Raw genomic sequence first — 19,696 nt, forward strand, 5'->3', positions numbered from 1 at the left:
GATTTTAGAAATTAGTTCTTTTTTATTAATTATAGTAATATAATATGAGAAAATAGTAAAATTTTAAAGTAATTTTGTTAATCATGATAATATAATATGGAAAATTAATATGTAGTAAATTCTAAGGTTCAAAAAAATGGATGTATATCAAAGATAAGAAGAAAAAAAATAAACTCTAAACCCTAAACTCTAAATTATAATCCTAAATAATTAATAAAATATTAATTTTTTATAACATCTTAATTAATAAAAATATTATTTTTTATAACATCTTACTGTGATTAATACTCTAAACAATTAATAATTTTTCATGACATATTACTATAATTAATACAAGTAATCTAACATAATTATTAATTTTTCATTAATAAAATTACTCAAAACAATAATTAATTTCTTAAATTATGTTACTATAATTTATAAAATTATTCTAAAAAATTATTAATTTCACATGACATTTTATTATAATTAATAAAATTATTCTCTATATCATTTAACTATAATAAATAAAATTAGTCTAAAAAAAGCTAATTTTCCAAAGTATATTACTATAGTTAATAAAATAAATATAACAAATAGAATCTGCCCATTTGCTACGAGAAGGGTGGGAAGCATTTTGGCTGGCTTTCATTGTGATGGCCCACCACATTCTCCCTTATTCGGTGATATTCGTCAAAGAGTTGAATCACGCAACGCATTTTATGGTTATCACTAAAATTGCTTTGGAATTTTGAACTCTAGAGTTAGCAGTGATTTGAAATTGAAACCATATCTGTATATATTTTGGTCGTTGTGATGCTAGAATAGTAATCTGAATCTGAAATCTTGTTTGATTTGAGGTATTGAGATTTTTAGGGATTTTAAGAAATTGGAGTAATATTGATTGTATTGAGCATTCTTCTGAACGGGAGATGCTATAAGCAAGCTTCCCCTCCAAGGTGTGGTGGTGGATCAAGGAATACTAGTCCTATCGGTTGCGCCAGCTCGAAGAACGCTAGTACTTCGCGGCAGAAGGTTGTTAAGACGAAACCAAGGTGTGTGGGTAGTGGACTTTGGGCGCGTCGGAGAAGACGATGCCGAAGCCACCATGTCTGAGTGGGGAGGAGATGGAGTTGGTAGCGCAACGAAGGAGCCAATAGGAGAGGTAGTGAAAAGGTTTGAGTCGTTGGCTGTGGAGATAATAAAAGGGGCGGCTTGCGACGGCGCATGAAGAAGAGGAAGAGAAACAGGAGGAGGAGGGAGACGACGGTAATAGTTAACTAATGATCCAACTAATTTTAATAACTAAACTAAATATATTCATTTAAAAAATTAATAAATAATCCCTCTATTTTCTAAGTAATTGCAAACAAGACTCCACTAAAACGAACATTTTTATTTTGCGCCTACCTAGTTAATTAGTGCGCTACACAACTTTTTGGCGTTTCGGTGCACAAACATATTAAGCGTACCGAATCCGTACCCTACTTCTTGTATCTTTTAAGTTGAGCGTTGTAAATAAAACAATATACCACTTATAATATATATTTACCTTTTTCATTTTTTATTAATCACTTTAATACCAAAAATAAACAATAAAAATATAAAATATATATAAAACTAATAAATATGATTTTTTATATAAAAAAAGAACCCTTTAAGTTCAACTGAACAATAATATTATAGTGCCTTTCCTTATTGAATCTAACTTCTTTTCAGGTAATCAAAGAAAGTTAAAATTAACTACTCTTTTCCTTTACCTAATGACATCTTATGAATATAAAATTGCTTACGCCACACGGCCACAGCGTCAACAACAGGGTGTAATTGGCAGGAAGCTATGACCGAAAGTCGAAACCTACGTTTGAGTATAAAAAGAACGGTGTCTGTCTACTGCTGATAAATAAGTAAAGGATACTATACAAAGCCCGAGTAAGAACAAGGACCGGAAGGGGGAGTTGTTAGAATCTACATTACATAACTATAGACAACGGAAACATTTCCTCGACTTCCAAAGCAAACAGGCTGATTATGAATACTCAAACCAAATAGATATCACAAACACTTCCAAATTAGTTTACTTTCGATAACATCGTCTCCGTGTTTGTTTGGTAGCTAGCAGGATCAGAAAAGCAAGGTCTCTAAGACCTCCATTATAGATCTCTACTGCATTTTATGCCATATATATACTATTATCACTCCTATGACCTTCGCCGACGTTTAGTCTCCACCTGAAAACCAAGCAAAAAGTTAACGCTAAAATAGTATAGTATTTTACTTCGTCAGCAAATTAACAAAATTAAAGAAAGAATAGATATCAACTGTCTCAAAGTTAAGGCACACGAATATATTTAAGTGCTGAACAACAATCTCAGACTATCCTCCAACAGTAATACCTTTGTATCTGAGTGTCTTGAAGTAGAGTGAGAATTTTGCAACTTTTTTTGACCTTCAGCAGAGCAACTTTCACAAAAGAAGTGGTCAAGTCGCTTAGCTTCCTCCACAGTCATGTCTATGCAAGCAGGGTGAAACCTGAATAAAGAATATTATGCTGAATAAACAAATTCTCAACATTCACAAAGCAAGCCTTCAGCTAGTTTCATTATGAATGACAACAGAAATATGCATAAAATTGAAGGAGAACAAAATTTATGAACTCTACAATTAATAATAATCATTGTAAATTATAAATTGATTGTTTCATTAACTCATTCCTCATAAGGTGTTCAACATTTTAATAAGTTGGGCTAGCCAAGTGAGTCAGGTTCATCATTTATCCCAGAAGCTTTTGGATCATCTTCCCAGAAACCTCGAATCTTCTCCATCCTTATATTTCAGTTAGAAAAAATATTTTTGTGGGACCTCAAACTAAGCCACAAATTTCATAAGCAGATTAAAGCCCAACTCCAAGAATAAATGCAAAGGTGCGAAGAACATTAAAATACAATAACAAAATATGAAATTTCTTAGATAATGTAGTGTAATAACTATAATATTTACATGAGATAGTAATCATAATGAAGAAAGAAGTATGAAATAAATAACACACCTCTATAGGTGAATAAATGTCATGGCAAATTAAGAACCTTTATTCAATTCTTACTTTCTTAGCAATTCCTCGTATAGTATTTAATTTCAATTCAATAAGCTATTATATCAGGGTGCCATTTTATATTTGATCATTTCAAATGGATTTGCGAATTTGCAGATTTACCTTCCTAAATCCACAAATTTGACATAAAAAGGCACGGGCGCTGTGTACACATGTTAAGTTTCGATTCCTGTACCTAGGCTTGCTGTGATGTCTATAAAGCTGAATAACACACTAGCCAAACTTATTGCTTTTGTGTCCATCTGGAATTTACTCATAAGACATGAATGATCACAAGTATGCATATTCAATGAAACTATTCTATGGAGGATAACTCCCACATGTCCATATTCTACCCAGAGAAGTTACACGACATATGAATGCATGTGCAGACAAGTGGAAGCAGAGTAAAGAAAGCTAGGTGGGGTTATGAGTGTTAAATGACACCGCATAGTCAGAAGCAGAAAATTCAACAATGAAACAAGCAAACACCAAATCGTTGGTACATAGAAGAGTCAAACACACCAGCTGCTACTTATGAATGTATCATCTTCAAAGAGTACCAAATTAGCAATGGCAAGAATAGTCTAAGTTAACTGGAGATTCTTACACAAGGAAAAACAATGCCAGTATGGTAAAGGCTGACATAAATAACTGGTTTTCCTCACATGAATTCAGATGAAAAGAGGTAAAACATTCTTAAAAAACTGAAATTTAAAATGAATTCCATCAGGAAGATGCAAATATCTACAGAACTGGACATACTAGAATCAAGAAATCAACCAGGTAATGAAACTAAAAGCAAATAGTAAAGAAGATGAAGGCTAAATATAACTCCTTCGCATATATTCAACTTACCAATCACTGCAGCCCTCACACTGGACCATTAGGTCATCAGGGTTGTAGGGCATCTCACATTTACAATACCTGCAAAAATAGAAAATAAAATAAAAAAATAAAACAATGAACATCCTGTTAGCCTAATTCCAAATAAGGTCACACAGCTACTTGATTCAAACAATTCTTCAAACGAACAAGCAAATAAATACTTAATGACATAAACAAAGCTTAACAATTTCTTCCAAAATAGGCTTATAATTCAAATAAGCACTAGACAAGTAGAATAACCAAGTGTGACCAATGCAATGACTAAGAGAATCCCAAAATGGCCATTAATCAAAACAAGTCTGAATTAAGTACTCGTGGAAAGCAACTAAATAAAACAGAGTGAAACTCAATTCCAACACAGAATTCGACTTAAAAAGTAGATATTTCGCAATTATCATATCAGCGACTTGAAAAGAAAAGGATCATTATTTCAGCTTTTAGGCTATGACAATAATAGCAATAATATTGAGAAGAACAAGTAGGGATGAACTAACACAGCAACTCTGTCAGGATTGAAGGCGCCGGTGGAGGAATTGTACTCGAAACGACAGAAGAAATCGTCGTTTCCAACAGCATCGAGCTTGGTGTAGCTCTTGAAGCTGTGGACCGTACACTTGGCTTCGATGGTGTCGGCGCTCTGAACGTCGAAGTGATCGGAGAGGAAGACCTCCTTGGAGCCATGGAACTGGCGGCGGCCGCCGATTGACTCCTCCGGGCGGTAGTACCAGCGCACGTGCACCTTCACGTTGGCGCCTCGCGAGTCAGCTTCGATCCGCTCGATCCTCGCCACGTACGACGGTTTCGACGGATCGGAGGGTCGCATGAGCACGCAATCCCCGGCTGACAACAGTACAAACAACGAATTAGAATCACATAGAGATTCAGGTCAGCTGAAAATGAAAAGCATGAATCGGAAACTGAAGTTAGCGAAGAAAATTTTAGCGTTTTCTCGGGAAAGAAGAGAAGGTACCTCTAAAGGTTTTGTTAATATGTTTGACTGTGTATGAGTCTAGGGTTCGGCGTGGAGCCTTGGGTTTAGCCATGGAAAGGGTACAAACAAAGAGAAAGGAAAGGAGAGAGGTAAAAAAATAAAAATAGAAACGAAAATTACAGAAAAACCGGGTAAGGTATTTCTATGGTGTGGATTTTGTTTATTGAGGTGAATGTTTCGGTGGTTGGGCGGACACGGTGGAAGGGTACGCCGATAGCGTTATCAACGTCTTCTGTTTTGGTGTCGTGTGGTGTGGCGTGGAGCGGAATTGAACCAACAATTTCGAGTGGGAGCGGAACATTGACGACGACGTGAGGGCAGTTTGGTAATTACAAATTAGAGTCCACGTGGCGCTTGGGAGCGTCGATCTTTCTTGTTTAGTTCAAGCATGCTGCCCATTCCCTCTTTCCAGATACGCTTAACTGGCTTAAGTCTTAACTAGTTCCAGTTTCACACTTCCATCTTCTCTCTGGATTCTTCGTTATCATGTTCCATCGCTTAAGCAAACTAACGCATTCATTGTTCTATCGATCTACCGTGCAGCTCTCCATTAATAGAATAATATTGCAATAAATGTCTACCGTACCTTCCATGTCTAGCGAGTGATGGTAATAAGCAGGTCTGATATAAAAAATATTACTATTGATAATAACAACATACATACGCTTTAAAATAGGTTGAAGTCTTGGCGAGAGATTCAGAGTGTGCAATTTCATTTCTTGTCATAGGCTTATGCATATATACATAAGGATAAGGATTATTATATATACTCAAAAAATTACAAAAATTTTATTTGATTTGTTCTCTACTGATGTTACTGTACAGTTAATGTAAAGGATGTTGATAGATAGATAGATAGATAGGAGAGTGATGTGATGATAATGGAGGTATTGGAGGGGGCAAAATTCATATTCTAGGGATTGACATAAGGTGTCGTTAATTGAGTGCAACTTGGTGCCCTTCTACATGGATAATAAGGAGGAAGGTTGAGGTGTGTTTGTGAATGCTTCTTCCTTTTCTTTGCATCAGGATGCTCTGGCTTCTTCAAATCCTCCACTGAATGAACATCTGCAATGCATGTAAATGATCTCGATTTACCCGAGTAATACCTTGACAATCCTCTCTTCCTGCAAATTCATCACAATACTCTCATTACACGCAAGTTACGTTTGCATCAATTATTGAATAAACAAATTCAAACATGCAAATCTATTTAATACTTTTGTGGAAAATTGGTTCCAAGTGAACCCATGTTGAATATCAATGTGTCCATTTCTTGATCCATTTAGCAGAGAAAGATTGACACAATAAATTCTGGGATTCTCTAAACAGTTAATCATGCATATAGGAACTAGTGCTGTGTATGGTCTATATAGACTTACAGAGACAAGATTAAGACCACGTTATTGTCTAGACTTCCTCTCAATCATTCACCATGCAACTATTTTCGGCTCCTCCCGTTAATTCCTTATTTTAATGAATTACTGCCACCTTCCATAGCCGCCAAAAGACAAATTAAAAAAGAAAGGGGAAGAATAGGAAGCCTATACAACCGTCCGTTTTTTAGATCAACATTCAAATTGAAAAAGTTATTTGGACGATGCTCGTAGCCAATCGCAAGCCTTTACTAACAACAATTTGTATTTTTTTTAGCTTCATTGTATGTTTGTTATAAAAATATGCAAAAACAAAAGTGTAACCAATATAAGTTTCCTTTTTCTGTTTTCAAGTAAAAGATAACAGACTTATTTTTAAAATTAATTTTCTACCTTTCATTTACTATATAGAAAAAAAAAATTATATTTGTTCAAAACTAAAAACAAACTTATCTTATAAACAAACTTTGTATCAATAAATAGATTTAGCCTTAGGAGAGCCAACACGGCCAATGTTACCCGCAATTTTATACGCCGAGAAATTGGTTAATAATTAAATTTGTCTCTAAAAGATTATCTATTTTTTAAATTAGTCATTAAATAATTTTTTTAGTTATATTAGTCCATAAAATATAAAACATAAGTCAAATTGGTCTTTGTATGAGTTAGATGATGATGTATCACTATCAGTGCCACATGGTATGATGATATAATGGGTTAATGACATATGTCACAACATAATTGGTTGACGTGTCAGGTCAGTGACACCTAACACCTCACATGTCACTTAACATGTAAAAAAGTTATTTATAATAAAAATAGTTCATCCCTAAAATTTTAAAAATTAGTCAAATTAGTCTTTATATAATTTTTTTATTTTTTTTATAATATTAAATTTAAAATATTTTTTGATAGTATTAATTTTAATATTATTTTTGATTATATATTTAAAAAATTAATATTTTAAATTTTACTAAATAATATAGTAGTTATTTTAAAATTTAAATCTTTTAAATTTTAAGAATTATAATTTTTATTATTGTTTAATTTATATGGTAGAACTCAATAATTGAAATGTGGGATCACTTATTGAATCTTAATATTTTAATATAATTTTTTAAAATAATTACTAGGGTAAAAAACGTGTTTAAGCCATGGGAGTGAAAATTTTACGGAAATCAGCCAAACTGAATTCATAGACACCATTCAACCAGAAGCAAATTATTATATAATTCGAATCTAATCGTCTCGAATTAAAATCCCATGTAGTTCGAAGTGAGTTAATTCGAATTACATGCATGCATGAGAATCAAGTAGTTCGAAACAACTTGTTTCGAATTAGAATAATGTAATTCGAAGTAAGTTAATTCGAATTACTAAGATAGGCTGAACGTGCACATAATTCGAAACATATTGCTTCGAATTAGTAAGGAATTGTAATTCGAATTCAATTGATTCGAATTATATATATATATATAGTGCAAATGTAGTTGATTCGAATTACAATGAACCGGAGCTGTATATATATGCTGTGAACTCACGTTGCTCTCAACAAAGAGGTGAGATGGCTAGTGAGGATACTTTTCTAGTGCTGGTACATCACAGAGGGTCGATTAAGAGGAAAACTCGGTCCGGCGTGAAGTTCACTGATAAGGATCCCCTATGTATTATGGTGAGGCCAACAACCACCTACGATGCTCTCGTTAGCTCTGTGCTGGAGAAGCTTTGTCTGGAAGGAGTTAAAAGGGTTAAGAAGTTTTTCTATCGCATCCCAACCACGGTGCTCCATGATACCGTGAAGTATGATTGTTTCACGATCGGGAGTGATGAGGACTTGCAGGTTATGTTTCTTTGTCGTAGGCAGTTTCCCGAGGTAAGGACATCAGAGTTGTTGACAAAGTTGGTTGATGTGGTATCTAGCTCGGGTGGTTCGAACCGGAATGTGAATACTATAGCCACGGTTGCCGGCTCGAGCTCGAGACCTGCGGTTGCTTCATCCTCCGTTCCTGTGTATGAGCCACCGATGCAGCCTGTTGCCTCCCCTTCATTTGCTGTTGATCTGAGCGGCAATGTTGGAGACGAGGTTCAATATGGGGAACATCTTCCCATCGAAGTGCATTGTCCTACACCGGCTGGTGTTGGTGAGGGTTTGTTTGATGATCTAGATGACAATGATGTCGAGTCGGATATGATCGCTGATGACAGCGGCGATGATCTTGGAACTACTAATCCGAGAAGGGCTACAGGTGGATCTAGTTCTGGCACACAGCAGTACCCACCCCATTTTTCATCGTTGGACCTGGATGCCATGAGGCAGGACGAAAATCCTGTGCAAGCCTCTAGATTTGGCGCTAGAGATACGGAAGGGTCTGCCGGTATGACGGAGTTCCAGGTTGGCCAACAATTTCAGGATAAAGACGAGGCGCTGTTGAGTGTGAAGACTTACAGCATCCGCCGAGGGGTCCAGTACAAGGTCGTTGAGTCTGACTACCGTAGATATGTGGGAAAGTGTTCTGAGTTTGGGAATGGGTGCACATGGTTGATTCGGTTGAGTCTCCGACAGCGGAAGGGCATCTGGGACTACCATGTGATAGCGACATTCATTATGCCAATGGTTAGGGCTGATGCCGCCGTCAACATCAAGGTGCTTCAAAATGCCACGGCCGCACACTTTGGGTTCAGGCCTACGTACAGGAGGGTATGGATGGCGAAGCAGAAGGCCGTTGCCGTCATCTATGGGGACTGGGATGAGTCGTACAACGAGCTCCCTCGGTGGGTGTTAGGAGTTCAGCTGACGATGCCTGGCACTGTAGCAGTCCTCAGGACTTGCCCTGTTCGAGTTGGGGCACAGCATGACGAGTCTCAGGCTTATTTTCATAGGCTGTTCTGGTCTTTCTCCCTTGTATCGAGGCATTCCGTCATTGCAAACCGTTGGTGAGTGTTGATGGCACCCATCTATATGGCAAGTATGGGGGAACGTTGCTAGTCGCGATTGCACAAGACGGAAACTCCAACATATTCCCCGTGGCATTTGCACTAGTTGAGGGTGAGAATGCTGAGTCATGGTCTTTCTTTCTTTCCCACCTCCGTGAGCACGTGACACCTCAGCCGGGTCTGTTAGTTATTTCAGATAGGCATAACGGCATCAAGGCAGCGCTCGAGGCTCCCGATGGGGGATGGCTACCTCCGGCTGCATACCGGGCGTTCTGCATTCGACACGTTGCAGCGAATTTCGCCCTGATCTTCAAGGGAAAAGATGCCTGGAGGCTTCTTGTTAACGCCGCATATGCGAAGACCGAAGTGGAGTTCGACTACTGGTTTGACATTTTGCGCTCTGAGAATCCGGCAATGTGTGACTGGGCGAACCGAATTGAGTATTCGTTGTGGACATAGTATTGTGATGAGGGTTAGAGATTCGGGCACATGACGACCAATATTTCTGAGTGTGTCAATTCAATCTTGAAGGGGGTAAGGAACCTCCCTGTTTGCTCGCTGGTGAAGGCCACATACGGAAGGCTGGCTGAGCTATTTGTCCGTAAGGGTAGGGAGGCCGAGGATCAGATGGGTACTGGACAACAATTCAGTCAATACCTAGTAAAGTGTATCGAGGCCAACCTGAAGACAGCCAGGTGCTTCACGGTGACTGTTTATGACAGGGATAACTCGGAGTACACCGTGGCAGAGACGACTCCGACAGGTTCATTCTCACTTGGTACGTACAGGGTCTCACTAGGGTCTAAGACTTGTGATTGCGGATACTTCCAAGCACTTCATTTCCCGTGTCCTCACGCACTGGCATGCTGTGCTTATTCACGTCTTACTTGGCAGCCTTACGTCCACCAGGTCTATCGCCTTAGTTTTGTTTTCGGTGTCTATCAGATGGGATTTACACCTCCCATTCCGGAGGGTTTCTGGCCACCTTATGTCGGACTTACCGTTATACCGGATCCGAACACGAGGCGTGCGAAGGAGGGTCGTCCAAGGTCCACACGCATTCGCACCAACATGGATGATGCAGATCCGAACCGGCCAAAGAGATGTGGCCTATGCAGGCAGCCAGGACACACTCGTCGGAGTTGTCCGCAAGCCGGACGACCCATCGGGACAGCTGGGAATTAATAGGAGCGTTGGTTTGTCTGTTTTTATTTCTTTTAGTATCAGCACATTTATTTTATTTCAGTTAGCAACCATTGTTCTTCGTGGAACTAAGTTGTGTTTTATAAGTGATGAAAGTTGTAATTCGTACCACATATGTATGTTGATTGTCTTTTTAATTATGGAGTTAAGTTACTAAAACAAACTACACTATCTGATGGGATGACTGATAATACATAACATAACATCAAAGTAACTGCTCGATGAACAAATACATTAAGGAAACCATATATAACACTGATAACCAACAAAGAAGGTACATAATATAAACATAACAACACGACATACACCACTATCCCTAAATCATCTAAAGAGGTGCGACCCCATGCCACAACGGCGTGGCACCCGTGTCCTGTAACCCCTACATATAAGTGGCTCCTCATCCTCAATCGAGTCATCGTCGTCCTCTGGAACTGGCTGTGTCGGGGTCTTGGGCGGGACATGCACGGGTCTGGATGATGACGGGCCGGCAACTGAATGTGACCCCAGAGTCTGGGCCGATGCTGGCGTCCCACCTAGGGCAAAAGTATGCGGAGGAGGCACCGTGGCAGGCTCGTTCAGATCTACATCTAGCGGTGCCTGTGTCCCTGTCGTGTGAACCCGTCCTCGTGCAGCCTCATCCTCCTGCATGATGGTCCGGATATCCTCAAGGAAATGCGGTCCACCGAACTCGGCCACAATGCCATCACTAGCAAGGAAGTCTGGAAACGTCGAGCCCGGACTCACCCAAGGAGTACTCTCCTGAAGGGTCTGATCGTCACCGGGAACACCGACGAAATAATCTCCAAGCGATCCACCCCCAAGCCCAGCGTCAGTGTGACTCGTGGGATCTCCATACCAGATCCATACCACTCACCATCATGCCCCCCTGATGGGGCCTATCAACCCCCGCAACATCACCTCCTCCAGCTGCACCCCCCCAAGCTGATGGGCACCCTCTCTAGCAGCAGCCTCCCTCCTCCTACCTCCACGACCACGTCGTCTCCCGCCACCCCGAACTGCGTCCTCGACGTCATCTATAGCATGATCCACTCAATTCCACTCACGCTGGCTACGACGTGTCCCGACTCGTGCTCTCCTCTCAATACAACGTCTGTCAGGAACATCGTCGACTCGGTCCGTATCTGGAACTCGGCCTGCACCCCTCTGCGTCGCCTCATCCGGAATAGGAATACCTCTCGGATCCCCCAATAACATCTCCGGCGACAGGAACCTCTTTCTGTGCTGATGCCACCATGTCAAGAAATCATGCGAGGGACCGGGGTCGGCCACGATGTCAAACTGTAAAATGTGCTCCGCACGCTCCCCAACTGTAGCCACCCATCTCCTCAAGCCGAGCAACATAGGTTTCGAATTATATAAAAATTAGTTCTGGTGGATTGAGGTATCGAAGTTTGATTTGGCTGATTTGGGTTAAAGTGAGCTCCCCTTGGCTCATTTGGGTTTTTTACCCTAATTACTATATTTATTTAGCGAGATCTAAAAGATTAAAACTAGTTATATACTAAAAGTTTCAATATTTTGAATTTTACTAAATAAATATAGTAGTTATTTTATATGTTTTAATCTTTTAGATCTCACTAAATAAATATAGTAGTTATTTTTAAAAAAATTATATTAAAATATTAAGATTCAATAAGTTATCTCACAAATCGGTTTTTCAATTATTAAAATTTATTGTTTTTGGTCAGCTATCAACTCAATTTATTTAGTCTAGTTTTTTATAATACAGTAATTTAACAATATATTTTATTTTATAATTTTAAATATTAATGATTAAATAATAGGAAAAAACAATAAATTCAAATGTTCCTCTGGCATTCCTCAATTTTGTCTTTTGTCCATTAAGTTGGCCAAAATCCAACAAAAATCACTCATATATCATGCATGTGAATCGCTTTTTTCATTAGCGTATTTCCTCCTCATTATCATTTTTTTATTGTTGTTATATGTTGTTGCATTTTTTTATTTTTTTTTCTTTTTCTCCTTCTCCTCTCACAACAAAAAAAAATTATGTCACCAGTGGCGAAGACACGTACATGGAAAAGGGGGCAATGGTCCCTCCCAAACTTCTAATTTTTTAGTTTAACTTTTTTTTAATTATTAATTTTTTCTCTTCTTAACTTATATTTTTTATGTTCGCCCTCCCAAAAAATTTTTTAACTCCACCCCTGTATGTCACCCCGTATCTTGTCACGTTGCAAAAACGTGGACAAAGGAAGTTAATAGCCACACTTTTATAAAGGTGGCGATTTATTAAAAATTTAGCTGCTTTTTTTTTACCGCGCCATGCTTTAAAAGCATGATCGAAAAGAGTCAATAATCATAATTTTATGAGAGGGAGGGATTGATCAGTAATTTGGCAATTTTTCAATATCACGCATTCACGCTTACCAACCATACAGAAAAACAGGCACAGTTTTAAAGCGCAGCTAGTTTTTTTTTTTTTTTCGCTACAGTCACGTTTAAAGCGTGCCCTATTCCCTAATTATTTGGCTATTTGGACATCAGATTCCCATGAAAGATTTAGATTTCCCACCAATTTTTTCTCCAATACACTTTTAATTCTTTTCCAGACAACCTCACTAAGCTAAGAGAAAAAACCTCGCAGCCCTCTTCATCGCTGAGAACAACCAGTCCTCTCTCGCGGCCCTCTGGCACAACCCTCGCGGCCCGCTCTCGCAACCATCCATCGACGCTGCCTCTGTCGGCGCTCCTCCATTGGTGCGCCCTCCGTCGGTGCCACTCTCGCTCGCAAGGCCTCCCTCGGCGGTCTCTCTCTCTCGCTCCTCCCTCAATCGTTGCTCCACCCTCAAACGACGCTCAACCCTCACCATAACACAAGAAGGTACAGATTTATTCTCTGTCTGTTTCAATGTATGCAAATTTGTTTGTTGGAGCCACAACTCCGTCACCTCCTGAGATTCCCCTTTCTCTGTTTTAGTTACATGGAAATTTTTTGCTATGGCTTTGAGTTTAACTATTGGTGGAGGCATGAGAAATTGGACTGCTAACCCCAGAAGATGAGTTTCATTTGCACTGGCTAATGCTCATCGTAAATGCTTGCCATGAAATCTGGCTGTTTAATGTATCGATACTTTTCCTTGCCTCACTGACCTCAACTGATCTGGTATATGATGTGAGATAAGTTTCATTAGTTCAGAACTAGGTTTCCATTTTTTCAATATTAAAGTGTTTAAAATTCTAGGAAGAGTTCAGTTTAGGTGCTCAGAGCTCTGTGTATGTATAGGGAAGTATATGGTTTTCATGTTCAAATCTATGAACATTGATTTGGTTGCAGGGTTTTCAATGAGCCACTCAATATTTAGGTAAACTAATAAAGGCTATTCTAATTTCGATCATATTCTAAACACCAGAAGAAGTTATTAGGTTGCTTTTACTTTCATGATTAATTATGGATGTGTGTTTCTCATCTTTCAATACTTTTCTTTAACTGTTTTTCTGTGTATTTCATTCATTCATTTGTACTTAAATTCGGGTACTGTATTTAATTTCAACTTGAAAGATTTTCTAAGCAATTTAAAAAAATGAGGACAGGCAAACAGGTCTAGGATGGGGCTATGTCAACCCAATGTGGATACAGATTCAAGTCCTGAGAATGTAAAGATGCTGATTGGGTTGGCGAATGAGATGTTGAAGCAGGAGAATGTAGAGTCAGTGCTGTTTGGAGGGAAGCGGATCGGCGAGCAAAGTAATTTCGAGAAACTCGACTGGTTCGTTGGAGAACTCGTCCAAGATAATCAGAGGAGGAGCTGTAGAATAGCTCCCACTGTTGCTTTCAAGCAAGCTAGCCCAAAAGCGACCTCATTCATGGACCAACACTTACAAGAATCAACATAAAGAAAAACTAATGAAAGAGAAAAAAAAAAAGGTATGGAGTATCTATATGTTTTGTTCCGTGTTACCCTCAATCATTTATAGACATCCTTTCAAAGAAAGCGTTTTCCGTAATTAAAACCATGATAAACATAAAACCGTGGACATTGATTTTATTCAGATGTCTTTGATAAATAAAACATGGCCCCAACTTTGCTTAACTGCACGTCTATTCTATATCCCACTTTTTAATTGGACATGCTTGCTCACTAGCATTTTCATTTAATTAATTGATTGGATCTAGCATTCATTTCTATAGCCATGTTTCAAAATAAAGGAACTAAAAGTATTTTAATTTTGGGATTGGATTTTATTTTTCTAGGAAAAACTTGCCTTAACCGGGAGGCCAGTAATTGCAATTAATTTTTACTTGATGACTAATCAATAAGCTATGAATGATAACAAAAACAGTAAGCTTTATTCTGCTAGAAATAATGGCTACATGCATCAGTCGATGGCATATTGTTCCATTGTAAAACTGGAACAGTTTGCATAGAAATCATGAAGCTTTAAAAGAACTTATTTTCATAATTGACAAATTTAACTATTGTCGGTTTGCTATTTGCAATGTTTCATATTTTAAATGTTCAATAAAATATAGAAGTGATAAGAGGCTAACACTATGCATATGATGTTTTTCAGTGGCTAATGACTTTGGTCAACTGGGTGATGGAACTGAGGAGCGAAGGAAATATCCAAAGAAAGTGAAGAAATTAGAGTCAGAGTTCATGAAATTTGTGTCCTGCGAAGCACATTGTTCTGCTTGCATTGTAGAGCCTCGTGAAAATGATGGTACCATTTCAACTGGGAGGCTCTGGATTTGGGGACAAAATCAGGTAATACCTATATAACTTTAAATAGTTCGTAATATATTATTGATTCATCATCATCGTCATCTGCTTGTTTATCCTAGGGAGCAAATCTTCCTAGATTATTCTAGGGGGCCTTCAAACCTAATACAGTAAGTATAAATGTCTAAAGAGATTAATATAAATATTTCATCCATAGAAATCGTGCAGGATTTATTGTATTTTCCGTAATTGTTTTATAATTTGCTTACCTTCTGTTTTTTCGTTGTTCATATGATCATACTTGCAGATTATTCGTGAAGTGTCTTGTGGAGCTGTTCATGTGGTTGCTTTATTCGAGGAAGGCCTACTATAAGTTTGGGTGATTCAATATCACATTTCTTAATTTTCTTCTTAAAATTTCATTTTTGTTTATGTTTGTAAATTTCATGTAGGTGGTCGTTGCATGTATAGAGATGACATGGTTGTAAGCTTTTACCAAGAATGTAGGAACATAAATTTGAGTGTTCACAAATTGGATTTTTAATTTGCTTTATTCTATTTTCTTTGATCATTTGCTAATTTAGCTATTTGTTCTATTACATTTTGTTATAAACTATTAGGGGAAAAAATTTATGTTTGATGCAATTATTGTCAAGGTTTTTTATTGTTTTTTGAGCGCATTAAAGTACATGTAAAAGTATATATCAGGATTTTTATAACTAGATTTTGCTATAGCCACGCTTTATAGCCACGCTTCAAAAGCGTGGCAATAGGTTCACATATAGGCACACAACTTAAAAAACGTAGTCATATCTTCAATTATTAGTACGCTTTCCAAGTGTGATTGAATGTCCACCAGAGAGCTCGCCTAGAAAACATGGTTATAGGGTTATACATACAGTCACACTTTTAAAGCATGACAACAAAGTAAGCGTGGTCATAGTTTAATAAAAGTGTATGTGATCTTTTTAAAAGTGTGCTGATAGCTCAAAAAGCATGGTGAGAAGCCGATGCTATACTTTTTTCCATTCTTTGATACGCTTTAAAAGCGTGGCAATAAGCTGTTTTTCTTGTAGTGTCCTAGTGGTTATTATAGTATTTTTTATTTCTTTTTCTTTGTTTGATTTTTTTTCTGTTTTTATTCTTATTAAAAGGGTAAAACAAGAAGAATTATGAGAATGTGAGACAAGAAAGAAGAAGAAGAATTTTGAATTGTGCAAAATTTATTAGAAAAATAGCACCAAAACTTTTTAACCATAACAAAGGAAGTTTCTTAATTTTAACATTGAATTTTTTTCACCGTGACACAGGTTCTTGTTAAAAAGATGAAACAAGAATTATGAGAATGAGCGAGATGATGATGATGAAGAAAAAGCGAAGGAAGAGAAAGGAGAATTTTCAATTGTGCAGAATTATGAGAATGTGCGAGATGATGATGATGAAGATGAAGAAAAAGAGAAGGAAGAGAAAGGTGAATTTTAAATTGTGCAGAATTTATCAGAAAAATAGCACCAAAACTTTTTAACCATGACGTAAGAAGTTTCGTAATTTTGACACGGAAATTTCTTAATCGTGACACAGAAATTTCTTAGCTGTGTCATTTCTAACTAAATGACGTACTTTTCTTATCACTGAGCTAGTTGAGTGGTATTAAACTTATATAATAGGTTTAGATATTCTTCTGCCATTTGCAACAAATTGATATACTTTTTGGTTCTAAAACACATTTGAATGTATTTTGTTAATTGAATGAGTTAAGACTTTGGACATGTGATTTTGTAAAGATTTTTTGTGTTATTTACAAAAAATTCATATGTTGCTTCTAACAAAATAATGTGTTTTTGTTATCACTGAATTAATTGTATGATATTAAATTTATATAAGAGATTTAGCCTTTTTTGCATCATTTGCAACAATTTGATGCGCCTTTTGAATTTAAAACACATTTAAATATATTTTGTTAGTTGAGTGAATTGGTTTATATATACTTGTGGTCCTTTAAAGATTTCTTGTGTCACTCACCAGAAGAAGATGGTGAGGATGATGATGAAGGAGGAGGATAAAAAAGAGAACAAAAAAAATCAAATGAGAAAAAAGGGGGAGGAGGAGAAGGAGGTGGTAGTAGTGATAGTGGTAGTGGTAATGACGACAATGACGACGACGGAAGAAAAAGAATGAGAAAAAGAAAAAAAAAAGAAGTAGTAGCAATGCACATACTAAGAAAAAAGGATAAGAAAAAGGATCAGACAAAATCAAATAAGAAAAAAAGAGGTGACAATGATGACAACTATAACAAAAGAGGAAGAAGAAGAAAAAAATAAGGAGAAGAATAAAAAGAGGCAATAGTGCACATACTAAAAAGAAGAATGAGAAGGATAAAATAAAGGAACAGAAGAAATTAAATGAGAAAAAAGAAGGAGGAGGAGGAAGTGGTGATAACGCTAATGACAACAATGATGACGACGATAACAAAAGAGGAAGAGAAAGAAAAAGAACGAAAAAAAAGAAGTAATAGCAGTGCACATATTAGTGTATTAATAAGTATTAATGAATTTATTAATTAACTATTTTACTCGGTAAATATGTATAAAAATAACATACATAAAATTAGTTAACATGGTAAATATTTTTGCTCTGATAAAGAAATTTTGGATTCAAACATTATAAATTACAAAAAACATATACACGTGATAAAATAGTATTTTAAAACTAAAATGTACATTGATATATAATAGAGGATATGACTAAGCAACATTTTTCTATTATTTCATTTCTCCCAAACCATTTTTGTCCACTCATGGCTGAATAAGCAAATGTCCTTATAGAATTTCTTTGATTGCTAGATGTTTTTGTAAACATAAGTTCATTACATTATTTTTAATGAAATTAATTTTAATATACTAATAATATAAACGTTTTATATAATCGTATAATTATATTTATTTTTTTAGATAATTATTTATATAATTAATATAAAAAAATATTTTTAAAATTACTTTATTCTTTATATATACGAGTGATTTATAAAATTCAAAAAGGACATTGTAAACAAATTTTGATGACTAAAGATTTATTTAGATATGAAGCACGCTGCTAAATGCTAAACTTGTGTTGTTTATGCTATAGTCACTTGAATTTTTTTTCTTCTATTTTTAGATGCGTTCTTAAATCACCTCCAGATAGATATGGGGTTATATGAAGTAGTGAAGCTCCTAAATATCACTATTCTGTTGTTTCATTTATCACTATCCAACTCGATGCTTTTAGACGGATATATTAATTAAAAATCTGACTTCAAAGTATCATGAAATGACTAACAACACTACACCTATTACTTACTATTTGAAAGAAAAAATCACCAAAAATATTCATAAAATTTACGAACGTGGATAAAAATATTTTTAAATTAAAGAAATTAATGCTGTATATCTATAGAAGATGGGTTCTACATATGAAAAAAGTATTTAAATTTAATTTATTTTGTTAATTTTTTAATAATTTCTAAATTACTCCATTCTCAATCTTAATTCCACAGTCACAAATTTTTTATTTTTTACTGACAGGTCTACCGACCTTCTCCTGATCTTTTTTATCGCACTCAAATTCTTCATTTTTATGGCCTTTTTCATCGCACTTATAATTTTCATTTTCTACTCCCACTTCATCGTTTTTATGCTCTTTTTCGGCCACCTCAGAGACCTCCAGCTCGCCGTAGAACATCATTCACCCTCTCACGCAAGCCTCCATCGCTGACATCCTCCTTTGTCTCGCGTTGTCAGTGTTGCCCCGCCTTTGCTTACTCCAACCTTTTAATCATCTTCTTTGGTCTCGGTGACAAAGTAATCGGAGGCCTCCTCGATGGAAACATTAGTATCGGACCAAAACAAGAGCTCCAGGATGCGGCTAAAAACGTGCGGCTGAGACAGAGCTTCTTTCCGATGGTGGCTGCGGTGCCAACACCTAATTGAATGGTGATGTTGCGTTTTTGGGGACCAATGAATTGAACTTTCATGGTGGGAGTTCTGGATAGTAATGCAACAGAAGATTGCAGCACCAAGATTAACAACAGAATCAACCAATATCGATGAAAAATTAGAGAAAGAATCATAAAACAATTTTTAATCGTGTTAGATTTTTTTTCCTTAATTTTGGGTCTTTCTGTGTGAAGGGATGTGGTAAAAAAAATTGGAAAAAAGTTCACCATTGTAAATTTTTTTACCAAGAATTGGTCGAGGTCCTCTACCATTACCACCTCCATCAATGATTTGAGTCTCGTCTAAGAGTAGTTTTGGATTCTATAGCAAAGATTTTAAAAGTGCAAAATGGGCTATGAAAAATTAAAAAAAGTGCGTTAAAGTTGAGAATAAAAGTAGTTTAAAAATTTTATTAAAAAATTAACAAAAAATTAGAATTTAAATATTTTTATCGTATAAAATCCATCTTTTATAGATATAATATTAACTTTTTCAATTTATAGATACTTTTATTAGTATTTATAAACTACATGAATATTTTTGATAATTTTTGT

General features: G+C 36.5%; 2 protein-coding genes and 1 long non-coding RNA gene across 3 annotated transcripts; 2 read left to right on the forward strand and 1 right to left on the reverse strand.

Moving 5' to 3' along the window:
- Positions 1-1,820: 1,820 nt before the first annotated feature.
- Positions 1,821-5,306, reverse strand: LOC107459064 (chromatin remodeling protein SHL). Its single transcript, XM_016077274.3, has 5 exons — positions 4,929-5,306; positions 4,453-4,798; positions 3,929-3,997; positions 2,376-2,511; positions 1,821-2,210 (listed from the first exon to the last, which is right to left on the reverse strand). Exons 1-5 carry the CDS (start codon positions 4,999-5,001, stop codon positions 2,181-2,183), a joined length of 654 nt encoding a protein of 217 aa, XP_015932760.1. The 5' UTR covers positions 5,002-5,306; the 3' UTR covers positions 1,821-2,180.
- Positions 5,307-7,889: 2,583 nt separating this feature from the next.
- On the forward strand, positions 7,890-9,718 carry LOC107459027 (uncharacterized). The gene is made up of 2 exons (XM_016077251.1): positions 7,890-9,255; positions 9,312-9,718. The coding sequence occupies exons 1-2, from the start codon at positions 7,890-7,892 to the stop codon at positions 9,716-9,718; spliced, it is 1,773 nt and encodes a 590-aa protein (XP_015932737.1).
- A 3,328-nt stretch (positions 9,719-13,046) lies between these two features.
- On the forward strand, positions 13,047-15,673 carry LOC107459036 (uncharacterized). The gene is made up of 4 exons (XR_001586214.3): positions 13,047-13,328; positions 14,039-14,372; positions 15,020-15,213; positions 15,476-15,673. It is a non-coding gene; the product is annotated as an uncharacterized LOC107459036 (long non-coding RNA).
- The last annotated feature ends 4,023 nt before the right edge of the window (positions 15,674-19,696 follow it).

Source organism: Arachis duranensis, chromosome 7, assembly GCF_000817695.3.
Source record: "Arachis duranensis cultivar V14167 chromosome 7, aradu.V14167.gnm2.J7QH, whole genome shotgun sequence".
Lineage (NCBI taxonomy): Eukaryota > Viridiplantae > Streptophyta > Magnoliopsida > Fabales > Fabaceae > Arachis > Arachis duranensis.

Bases quoted from the DNA above. Each gene is read 5' to 3' on its own strand.
- LOC107459064 (XM_016077274.3), bottom strand. From the start codon at position 5,001: ATGGCTAAACCCAAGGCTCCACGCCGAACCCTAGACTCATACACAGTC. The intron at 4,799-4,928 runs GTACCTTCTCTT...TACTGTTGTCAG, and splicing joins TATTAACAAAACCTTTAGAG to CCGGGGATTGCGTGCTCATG. The intron at 2,512-3,928 runs GTAAGTTGAATA...TTCTTTATTCAG, and splicing joins TGTGAGGGCTGCAGTGATTG to GTTTCACCCTGCTTGCATAG.
- LOC107459027 (XM_016077251.1), top strand. From the start codon at position 7,890: ATGGCTAGTGAGGATACTTTTCTAGTGCTGGTACATCACAGAGGGTCG. The intron at 9,256-9,311 runs GTTGGTGAGTGT...GAACGTTGCTAG, and splicing joins GCATTCCGTCATTGCAAACC to TCGCGATTGCACAAGACGGA.